Genomic DNA, 12,331 nt, shown 5'->3' on the forward strand with positions numbered 1-12,331 from the left:
CTAAATCAAATTAGTTCTTTGGATTCGAATTTTGAAAATATACACTGCAATGATCATGTTAAGCACAGATTACATATAAAGTTATGTTCTGTGAGGGAGGGGCGGAGCCTATTTGAAGTTAAACTGAGAGTCAAGACCTGTCCTGTGTGAGAGCGTGACCTACTCGATTTTTGGAGAAAACTGAATTGTGTATTTAAAAATAAACTGCGGATGTTTTAAAGTAGTTACACTAAGTATACGGAAGAGCGTGTAAAGCAATTATTAAGATCGGTCTGGTTGCTAAACGTTTGCTAAAGGTTAGCCTAAGACTGCACCAGTCCTAATTCATTATTGCTGCAGTGAATTATTTGTGTTAATTGTTATTTGTTAATTTCAGTGTTTTCTGAAATAAAATAACTTGAACAATTTAAATGTATTTCTTTTTAAACAATATATTGTGGCGTGCTGTGGGTGTGTTGCCGCATTGCATTATGGGTGCTCTCTGTTCCCCATTTATGTGCTGTATTTAGTGCTGTGGTAGAGTTTGTATGTGTTTATGTTTATGTTCTGTATGCAGTGACAGTGTAGTACAAGGTTTTTGTTCGTGTTGCATTTGAACTAAATCTGCACCATAACTGAAAGTGGTGAGACAGAAAGTTACCACCACTTGTTCCAATATATGTGAAGTGATTGTAATTCACTATTGTACCTGTGAATTGCCTGGCAAAATAAAAGTGTTTGCTGCACAAGAAATTCTGGACTGAGACTTTTCCTGTCTCCACCTCTACCATTGCTACAATATTTAAGGCAACGGGTTTCCACGCGATTTTCTAGTAAACTCAACTAGTTCGGGTTAAGAGTTTATGTTTATGTTCATGTTTACACGGTTCAGCTATCTACAGGTATCAACAAGGGTTGGCTTAAGACTCCTGCAGTGTGCTGATACTTAAGTATTGTTTAATCTAGTTTAAAGTGGAACTCTATGGTAAGGAGGAGGCACCTGTCACCTGTTTGCATGGATGCATGTTTCCCTCCCAGTAATGCTGCATTCAACTACAGAACTCCAAGTTTCACATCTCTGACCAGAAACATGTTCATGAACACGGAGCATGAAAGCTGATTTTATGAAGCCTAAACATGTTGCTTTTCAAGCAGTTAAACCACTTTATCTCTTTGACATCAGATCAATCTGTTTGCACCTCAGTCTGGCTTCAGTGTTTAACAAGTCAGATAATGATATAATACCACGAGACTGCAAGCTGTAAACGAAAGGAAAGTTTATTCATGTAGCTCAAAGAAAACTGACGCAGAATAACAGAACAAAAGAAAAAGACGAGTTGATCACAAAGGATATTGAATCAGTGTTACAATTAGAGTCATATTAAAGAAAATCAATACTATCTAATCACATGTGTATTAACACTGTGGTCCAAACGTCACCGGCCTCGTCTCCCAACAGCTACAAAGTGAACTTTATTCTAAATGGTGTATTTGGATTTCTTCAGGATTCGATTGGTTGATTATTGATTCAATATATATTGAATTTAAAGCATGAATTTGATGATGTCATCTTCTTTTCGGTGATGTCCTCAAATGGCAGGAGCTGCAAAAGACCAGGTAAAAACTGAATTTCAGTCAGAAGAAATCAGCACCAAAATGTGGCAGAAAAACCTTTTGTTAACACAGTGTGAATGTGGTTTGATGGGAATAATCATGTCTTCTGCAGCTTTTTAGGAAACATGCGGAGGAATTAAATAAAATGATATAAAATGAAATAAATAACTGACAGAAATGGACTAGAATACGAAACATAAGAAAGGAACTATTAAACCAACGCAGAAAAACACAGACCATGACAACCTGTCATCACACTTCATGGTGTTCACTGAGTTGAGTCACATGATGAATATCTCCATCACAACTGAGCCAGTAAAATTGACCAATCACGTTTCCTTTTGTCCCAAAGTCATTGCTGTCCCGGTTCAAACCCTCCATGTGGGACGCTGTGGTCACTAAACATGTCTTTTCTGTGCAGAAAAAGTGAACTACGCCCACTCTTGCTTTCTCATTGAAAACTGGCGTAAGCATCCAGGTGTTGGGTTGGAAGTAATGCTGATCAGAGCCAGAGCCCATAAATACCCCCGAACACTGCAGAGTCACTTGATGCGGGACTGAATTCTGATCATTTTCCTGTAATACTCAACAACACCAGATGTTAGTGGGCTTCACATTTCATCAAATCTTTCCATGACAGCTTAGCAACCATAACTAGGTTTGCAGTTCAGTCAGATTTCTTATATCCATTTGCTCAGACATGAACTGTAAATGTTAGCATGTCAAGCTGTGTAGCTCACAAAGTTATGCGGTGGAACTACGAAAGTCAAGCTAGAGCTCATATTCAGCTGTGATTGTTGCAGCTGATCCTCAGCTGTGTTGGTGTCCGAGCCTTTGGTTCAGGTTGTGGAGCAGTTCTACCCCAGCAGCATCTCATGTTACAGCCCCACACACATTTTAAAGCAGCTTCAGTACATTGCTGCCACCTGGTGGTATAAGCATTACCACCAGTGTAAACTTAGCAGCTTGTTTAATCACACTGTGCAGATCAACATGTGTTTGTGTGGAAGTTCAGCCACTAACGGATCCCAGAAATCAGCAGAGCTCTCTGTGTTGTCAGCAGCTTTTATATCTTTACAGCAGAGTCACTTCCAAACACCAACGTGAGTCGGGGTCAATCTGAAATACCAGCTTCCAGAGAAAGTTGATTCTCATGATTGGAAATAAAGGTTCACTTGAATAGTCTTTCGTTTCTGGTTAATATAGAAAATAAATGTGACCTCATGGCTCTGTTTAACACTACCTGGTTTCAGTAAATAGTCCATAAAAGAGTTTTATTAGATTAGGGGTGGCAGTCACAGGTGAGCAGGCACCTGGGAGGGCTAATGGTTTTTGACCAGGGCAAGAGAGGCGGCAAAGGCAAAGTTCTTTGTTTGTTTGCTTGGTTTGAAGAATAAACCTAAAGAAACAATTTTTTTTTTGCCTGGACAATGGACTCATTTATCCTGCGTAAATTCACTCCCTAGCTGTCTCAGTGGCTGTTTGATTTGATTTAGTTTATTATTGTTTTGTTTTTTGATTTTTTGATTATTGACACCGAGGACGAATAGTCCATAAAAGGCCTTTAAAGTACTTACATATGCATATGTAGGTAACCTCCAGGTACTTGTATGTGCCAACACAGGGGTCTCCAAACATTGAGTTGCTTGCTTTGACAGAACAGCTGCTTTTCCCATTGCAGCTGTGGATGAAACAGGAGCTTTAACATGGACTGAGGGAACATGGGTGCCATTAGATGGAGGATTGGAGTAAAGTAACATTCTGTACCTGGCAGCAACTTCACTTGCAGGCCTTGAGCAGAGGATATTTTGGACCTGATCGGTAGGACGCCCAAAAATGCACGTGTTTCTGTCACTGCGTCCATAATCGGCCCCGAGGACAGATATAACCTGCCCCTCACCTGACGAACAGAGAAGTTAGATACCAGGCTGGTGAAAGCAAGGAAAACACAAACATGTATATTTATGGCATCAATCCAATGCAAATACAAGAATCTCACCACACTGAAGGTTTGCCAGAGAAAATTCACATGCTACACTTCGGACTGTTGGAGCAACAGAAATCACATGAGAAACAGAAATCATCTCTGTTCAGCTGTTATGAGTTCAGTTTGATGCCACAGACCTGCAGGGAAGCAGCCGTAGGTGGTGTCCAGGTACTTGTAGATGCCATGGCAGGGATCAGAGGTACGAACGACGTTTGCATTGATTTCACACACTTTCTTACCGTCACATCTGCAGGAGCAAAAGGAAGGAAAAGAGCTTGTTTCCAGATTTGAATAGAGGGATTCAAGGTAAACACAAGAAACTTGTGCTAAAGAAAAATAAATAAATAAATAGAAAGGACCAGGACTCAGTGAATAATTCCCAATACTCCCTATAATATAGATCAGTGAGCAGTGCTGACCAACATGTCATTGGGGTCATCAGGTGGGAACCTCCTTTCATCAGTGTTTCGTCTAGTTGGGCCCACGACACCTCCAGGAGGCTAGAGAGTGATCACTGGCGTTCCAGAGTCACTCCCCTAATGCCAGCCATCACTGCTCCTCACACCACAACCACCATCTTTTTTTTTTTTTTCTTTTTTTTTTCTGGGCTTTTTATGCCTTTAATGATAGGACAGTTGGAGAGAGACAGGAATGCAAGGGGCAGAGAGAGGGGGGAGACATGCAGCAAAGGGCCGCTTGGTGCGGGACTCGAACCGGGGCCAGCTGCAGCGAGGACTATAACCTCTGTACATGGGGCGGCTGCTTAACCCACTATGCCACCGACCGCCCCAACAACCATCTTTTACAGCCACAAGCTACCCCAGTCTCTCACCAATTGCACACCAGTCACAGCAGGGAGGAGAACCCTGGTTCGGGTAGGGGGTAATGAAAATATAGAGGATGCCAGAGGTGGAGGCAGGACAAGACACACCAGCAGATTCAGCCGACAAACTCACCTAAACAGTCCTATAATCACTAAAAATGCCAGCAAAATCAAATCCATACAACTCACTCAAAGCCAACTCACCCAAAATGGCCGCCTGGTTTCAAAAGGATCACATGGGCCAAACCCTCCACTTAAATATCTTGAACTTCTTCTTTGCTTTTTCAAAAGTCTGTTTACCCTAAGAGCTGCCCCTGCTGGGCCCCAGCTGCTATTGCTTCTTCTAATCCAAATCCACTGACTGGATTTTACTGCTTCATCTGACACTTCCTTCACTATTTTCCTCACACTCTGTCCACTTACACCCAGCTCCCTCAACAACGAAACAACAGACTTTGCAACAAATCCTCTACATCCTACTTCCACTGGACAGATTCTTACCTTCCATCCTCGCTGCTCTGCTTCTGCCCCCAACTCCACATATCTAAGCTTTTTCCTTTCATATGCTTCCTCTACTAATTCCTCCCAAGGAACAGTCAGCTCTATGAAATAGACTCTCATCCTACTCCAAGACCACAAGACTATATCAGGCCTTAGATTTGTAGAGGCTATTTCCTGGGGAACAACAAGCGTATTTCCTAAATCTACCTGCATCTCCCAATCACAAGCATCCTCCAAGCTGCCGTGCCTCCTTATCGTCTTTTTAACTTGCTCCCCCTCTTGAACAAACTGAATTGCAACTCTCTTCACCTTAGACCCTCTTAAGTTTACCTGCCTTCGTTTTTCTTCAATACCTGCAGCTAAACTTCTTAATACTTGGTTATGTCGCCATGGATACCGGCCTTGTGACAGACTAACCTTACAACCTGACAAAATATGCCTTAGAGTTGCAGTACCTGAACATAACAAACATAACGGGTCTCCATTTACCCAGAGTTTTAGGTTCTAGGGAGTTGGCAATACATCATATGTTGCCCCTATCAAAAATCTAATACTCCTTTCCTCCATACTCCACAGTTCTTTCCAACTAAGCTTTTTCTTCTCTACACGTTCCCAATTCAACCACCGTCCCTGCTTAGCCTGAGCCACTGCCTTTGCACCCCTTAACATTTCCTCCTGTCCACGAACCTGCTCAACAACTAGCTTTCTCTTCTCCTTGGGACCTGCTCTACTCCACACCGGTTTACCTGGGCCAGGCCCCAAGCCTCCCCGGCCTATTTGCACATTACCCACAATCTCTGCATGTCTAAGAGTTGCTTCTCCCTCCTGAGCTGCCATTCTTGGATTCCATTTCCTCCCCTTGGTTGGGTTTGGAACCACCTTACTAACTACCACATCTTTACTCCCAGCTAACAGGAACTCTGGCCTAACTTTAGTACATTTAAACTCCTCTACTAGACTAGATACTGGGAGCTGGAGTATGCCTTTCCCATACAGTGCCACAGTACTTAAGCATCTAGGAACACCTAGCCACTTCCTAATATAAAAGCTAACTAATCTTTCCATTTTTTCTACAACAGATAATGGAATCTCATACACAGAAAGTGGCCACATCAACCTAGGAAACAATCCAAACTGCAGACACCACAGCTTCTACTCTCCTGGAAGCTCTGATTTATCTATTCTATCCAGTCCCTCAGCAACATCTTCCCGAAACTGCACTGCCTGCTTTCCATCATTCATATCTGCCTGGTACCACCTGCCTAAACTCTTTACTGCCTTTTCCCTTATTATTGGAATGCTTTCTTCATCTATTACAAACTTTCTATCACTTAATTTCCCTCTACTTATTGAGATACTTCTAGACGTAGTAGGTTTGATTTTCATACCAGCCCACTTTAGATTTTTATTAAGTCTCTCCAGTATTCTCTTCATACATGGCACTGTTGTAGTCACTGACGTCATATCATCCATGTATGCTCTAATTGGTGTAAGGCGCATGCCATCCTGACGTCTCTCTCCACCTACAACCCACTTGGAAGCTCTAATAACTATCTCCATCGCCATTGTAAATGCTAATGGAGAAATAGTACACCCTGCCATAATGCCTATTTCTAGCCTCTGCCAACCTGTTGTGAAACCTGCTGTACTTAGGCACAGTCTAATATCCTGAAAATATGCTCTTACTAAGTTAACAACTATTACAGGCACTCTAAAATACTCAAATGCTTTCCAAATAGGGCTATGTGGCACTGAAACAAATGCATTTGCTAGATCCAGAAATATAACTTGCAAGTCTTTTTTCTCAATCTTGAATCTGATGCCAAATCATGCGAGTGTGCTCTAAACACCCTGCGAAACCTGGTATTCCTGCATTCTGCACAGTAGTATCTATTAAGCTATTATTTTCTAAATAACTGGCTAATCTCTGTGCAACCAAACTAAAGAAAATCTTCCCCTCTACATTTAGGAGAGAGATCATCCGGAACTGACTCAGGTCCGAGGACTCTTTCTCCTTTGGAATAAGAACACCTCCTGCCCTACGCCATGCTCTAGGAATAACCTGTTTCTCCCAAACTATTTTTAATTGCCTCCACTAAAACTTGAGGACATCAGGTGCACTTTTATAAACCCGGTAGGGGACTCCATTTGACCCTGGGGCCGCCGAAGCCTTTGCACGCCTGACTACCTCCTCAACCTCCTTCCACCTAGGTGGTCTAACGTCCATCTTATGAGCTATCTCTCCTAACGGTGGCATGTCAGGTGGAAGGCCTACTACTCTACGCTGTTCAAGATCTGAATATGTATTTCTTAGATACTCTTCCACCTCTGACTTTGTTGCCTTAAGCTGCCCTCCCTTTTCCTGGTTAAACAATCCTTTTTACAAACTTGAACGGATCCCTGTAAAATGCCGTTCTTACATATTCTTTCTTCTGTCTCTTTTTCCTAATATTTTCCGCCCTTCTGAGTATTGCTAGCCTGCCTCTCGATTCTTCCTGCAAAACATTAATTCCCTCTCTCTCTTCTTCTGTATCTTTTTTCCACTGCTTTCTTAAATTTCTTCTTTCCTTAACCAATTTCTCCATCTCTTTTTGCCGTCTAGACTTAACTAAATGTACTGTTTCAACCCTCTTTCTATCTTGCACCCCAAATCTCTCTACACCATAGGAATAAATTATATCTCCCATCTTCTCTAGCCTATCGCTTGCATTTCCTCCTAACCTACCCAATATTATTGACAAATCTTTATTGACTGCCTCCCATTCTTTGTTACTATTTGCCCTAGGCCACTTAACTCTAGCTTTCTGCTCCATATTTCTCTCTCTAACTGGCCTGTTCACCTCAGTATCAGCTGCATCCCTTCTTAGAACCTCCTCCTCCCCCTCCGTAGCTGTGTTATTGATATCCTTCGGACTGTGGTTTTCTACCTGCCGCTGGACTTCATCCGGCTTACTCGACTGACTTCTTAAAAAGTACTGATCGATTCGGCCACACTGCCCTTCCTTTACCACACATCTCTTTCTTCCCTGATGCATTTTAAGGCCTCTAACTGATGTTACTTTCTGCCAGCCACAAGGACAAACCTGAAGCTTACTTCCCTCTAGTCTACCACTTTTATTTACGCTCTCTTTCCTCTGAGAACTATTCTGGTCAGTTCTAGCCCTAGAGAATAGGTCCGTGCCCCTATCCTTCACTGAGTCGTGTATCCACCTCATAGTCATGTTCGTTCCAGGGAAGTGAATTGATTACAGATTGATCTCTGGTGGGCCTGTTACTGTTTAATATCAACATCATTAGGAATGTTGTCCCACCAAAATGAGCGGTTGCTCAATTTGTCTCAGACTTTTTCATCCCACCACATGTCATCCATCACTTGGCTGCTTCAGCTGTTTATTTATCGCTTTAACTTTGATTCATTTCCAACTCCGTTAGCTCCTTTTAGTCAAGTTAAACCTCTGCTGCTTGTCAAATTCAAACATTTTCAATGAGTGTGCGACTCATCTGGTGGATTGATTCTGCGTCGTCATGGCAACTGTACCTTTTTTTCAGGACATCCACAGTGCCTTTCTGAGAGCACTTTGTGTTGGTGAGCTGCTCTGAAGGTCTGCCCTCACTGCAGGTCTCTGTGTCCAAACGTCCATACAGAGCTGACTGCACGATGATCACGCCATCCTCTGTTTCACAGAAAACACAGGAAGAAGATTTAATAATCCCAATCATCTTTATTTGATCCCAATAAAACTTCATTTTTCCATCACATAAAAAAGAAAATGAATTAAATAAATTAAAATAATTCAAATCTCTTGAAGTGAAAATGTATGTCAAGTAGATAATGGTGTAAGACCCCTTAAATAACTTATAGAAATAATAACTGTCTATGTTTCATTTATGTTTTATCAAGAAATCCAACATCTAAGCTTCCTGGTTTTACATCAGCCTCAGTTTCTTTCAGACAGACAGAGGCAGCTCCTGGTCCATGTGAGTTCAGCTGAGTTCTCTGCACAGACGCTGTCTTTAAGCTGCTTTAATGCTGATTCTGTGGTTATAAAATCAGGATTTTATTAGAGCAGAGCGACAGTCTGGAAATGCTTTAAGTGAGCTGACACGTAGTCCTAATGGGCTGATTTTAGTCCAAGTTTTGAGAAAAGAAACAGAAAAATATGTGAATCGGAGCAGCTTTACTGGGAATTCAGCTGGATTAATAAACACTTTACTGTTTTTTCCGGAAAGATGCAGAAATATTAAACTTTTTGGCCTGTATAAAGCACCAAGCACCATCAGTCTATTTATATATCTATGATTCATGTATTTTGTGTTTTGCATTTTCCTATGTTTCGGGGTTTCTTATGTTCTGATGGACAACCAGGAGGTCATCCGGGAGGTCGGCCAGAGGAGCTCCTGATGATCCAAAACCACAGTAAAAACAGTAGAAAAACAAGGCCTGAGACATGGACATGAAACAATGATCCGACAGGGAATAACTGAAACCAAGGAGTTAATATACTGAGGGAGTAAATACTACAAAATAAAACAGGAAGTGAGCTAAATAAGGAGTAAGAATCTATCTATCAGTCTATCTAAGATAAGATGAGAAGTAAGAATAGAATCGACTTGTTTACTTTGACTTGTTTTCCAGCAAACTTTTGAGTCTGTGCTGGAGTCGTACCGCAGCTCATGCGCTGGACATTGTGACTGTCATCGCAGGTGATCACTCTCTCTGTGGTTATGGCGGTCCCAGCGAAGGGAAACGGTTCTTCGGCTCCGGCAAAACCTGGAATGAAAAGCAAAATGTTTGGTGAATAGTTACTCCATAAAAGAGAAAATATGTTGGTTATGGTGCTGAAGCAGCTCTCTCACCTACACTTTCTTTTCAGGTTGATATAAATAAATACATGTAGAAATATTTATTTCATTAAATGGTGGAGGGAGCTGCATCAACAAAGACTGCTGACAAGATAACAGATCAAAAGGTCAGATCTCCACTTTCTGGGTTAAGAGTCGCCTCCCTCAGCATTGTAAACTATACAACTCTGAATAATATGGCATGCATTAAAGTTACTTATAGAGTCAAAACAAAGCTTGATTAAGTGTAAAAAGTTTGGATTCCCTCCTGTGCCTCACAATGGCTTGGTTTTACAGAACAGAATGAAATGTGTATTGACCTGAACACGTCAGCAAAGATGATGCTGCCAGCACTGAAAAGAGAAAAGAAACCTCAGTGTTAGTTGATTTACTTGTCCTGTTACTTCTGTTTAAAGCTGCTTTAGCATTGGGCTTTTCCATGTCGAGTCAGACAAATTTATTCCACTTCCCCATGAATGATGATGATCATGGTGATCACACCATCAGGCTGCAGTGAAACAGTAAAGTCTGAGGGCAGAGACGAAGGAATGCAGGAACGGCTCAGATCACAGAGTCAAAACCTGGAGACATTTCAGTAGCATGAACTACAGCTTTCATAAGGAGGGTGAGAGGGAACAGGTGGATGGATGATCAGAACATCCAGGATTTTTATGCACAAGGGTCAGTTTCACTGTGCTCAGAGTTTGTACTGAAACATGAATGTGCATCATTTTTGCACCTTCACCATCAAACATCATGTAAAACCTTCATATCTTTAAAAATCATAAGGCTCGGTATGATTACTGGTTTTCATCGTAGACTGTATCTTTAAGGATTGAGATGACATTTGTTGTGAGTTGGCGCTCTATAGATAAAATCAAATTGAATTATATAATCATAAGTGAAAACAGTGCTTTGCCCTGAGAAGAGACAGAGGTCCCATCACTATCCCCACCTCAGTTCTTTCTCTTTAACTTCACAGGCAAAACCTGAAGAAACTGAAAAGACTTTCATGCTCACAGGTTAAAAATGATCATTTGGCTGATGGCAGATACAGGTTGTTTCTGTCTCTTTTAACACTCTGGGGTCTAAGAACCCGCCGGCGGGATTTTTGACACTTCTCCAAAAACACATCTGTAACTGTGAGTTTTTGTCATTCAAACATATAAGTGACACCATTAAAAACCTTGAAACTTATACTTTTCAAATATATATATATATATATTAAAATAAATGATATAGCTGGCCCTTTTTAAAGAGAGTGAAAAGAAATCTTTGGATTTTCTGTACTCTCTGACTGCATCAGCCTCCTAGGCCACACCTATCGCTATTCACATGTTAAGTACCAGGTGACTGAGTGGCTATTCACAGGTGAGAACACGCCCCATTCAGCCAGCATAAACAGACAATTATCACATGGAGAGTGACAGGGGGGTGGGGGCAATCGGGGGTGTTACACACCCATCTAATTAGGATTCAGCTAACAGAGACACTGCCTTGAGTTACAATGACTTTTTTACAGCTTGTGTGGAAACAACAAAACATTTCTGACTGCACTTTTTACTTTTATGCAGCCAACACTTTTGTTTACAAGGTTCAACCTTCAAAAGTCTTGGCTAGATATATTTATAGACCTCTAAAACCTGTTTTTTGTACAGTTGTGTTTCCCCTCAATTTAAATAAAACTTGTTTGTATTACATTCACTTTACTCTCATATTATTTTTTGTTAGGCTTTTCAGAATACAACCATATGTGTCACTTTTGCAGAGATGTTTACAGTTAGTTGAAATACTTGAAAATGTCAAGGTGTTGCAAACTGCCTCAAAGTCTCTGAAAGAATGTATAGAAATAATAATTTCTTCTGTCTCCTTCTATGTTTTATCAATAAATCAAACATCTACAGTCAGCTGTGTACTTACGCAGTGAGATGCTCAGTCTGGTGCAGAACATGGTGTCAGGAGATGCGGTCGGAGGTGCTGAAATGAAGGAAATGAAAAAGACTCTGGATATTTGTTCTGCTGGGGTAAGAGCCATCTTACGACACACGAATACAAAGTATGGGGAAATAATCTTTTACTGACGTGTTGCATAGATTAAATCAGAAAACAAAAATGCTGGAACTGGTCTAACTGGCACGTGCAAGAGGATGGTAGATTTGCATACTCCACGCCCAAAATGATACCATATAAGGCTGTGCTTCCTCTGTCCTGTGCCAGGAAGTGTTGAGTCATGAGAACGGCATCAAGGCGCATAAAGAACAACTTTACGGGCTCTGAGATTAAAGTTCTGCTTTCAGAGATCCAGAAAGGAAAATCTGTCCTTTTTAGCAGTGTCAGCAGTGGAATTACGGGACCTGCTAAAGCCAAGAAATGGGAAGCAATTACGAGTGCTGTTAACTCTGTGTCACCGAAATAAAAAAGAAATGGTTTAATATGAAAATGGCTTAAAAAAAACAAAAACGTCTCGCCATGGCCAGGCGCTCGATGACTGCAACTAAAGCCGTGCAATCAGTTGTTGCCTCATCATGATGGCTCTTTGATGGGGCGGTTAATGAGGGGGGTCTTCTGGCACCACACCTTCTGGT

At 41.4% G+C, this 12,331-nt stretch overlaps 1 protein-coding gene across 1 annotated transcript; it reads right to left on the minus strand.

Annotated features, from left to right (window-relative positions):
- Positions 1–1,291: 1,291 nt before the first annotated feature.
- Positions 1,292–11,803, minus strand: LOC142390498 (L-rhamnose-binding lectin SML-like). Its single transcript, XM_075475967.1, has 9 exons — positions 11,667–11,803; positions 10,067–10,099; positions 9,571–9,675; positions 8,443–8,578; positions 3,718–3,827; positions 3,593–3,637; positions 3,361–3,493; positions 3,171–3,274; positions 1,292–1,582 (listed from the first exon to the last, which is right to left on the minus strand). Exons 1-9 carry the CDS (start codon positions 11,779–11,781, stop codon positions 1,569–1,571), a joined length of 795 nt encoding a protein of 264 aa, XP_075332082.1. The 5' UTR covers positions 11,782–11,803; the 3' UTR covers positions 1,292–1,568.
- Positions 11,804–12,331: the final 528 nt, after the last annotated feature.

This window comes from Odontesthes bonariensis, chromosome 10 (assembly GCF_027942865.1).
Source record: "Odontesthes bonariensis isolate fOdoBon6 chromosome 10, fOdoBon6.hap1, whole genome shotgun sequence".
NCBI classification, from domain to species: Eukaryota; Metazoa; Chordata; class Actinopteri; order Atheriniformes; family Atherinopsidae; genus Odontesthes; species Odontesthes bonariensis.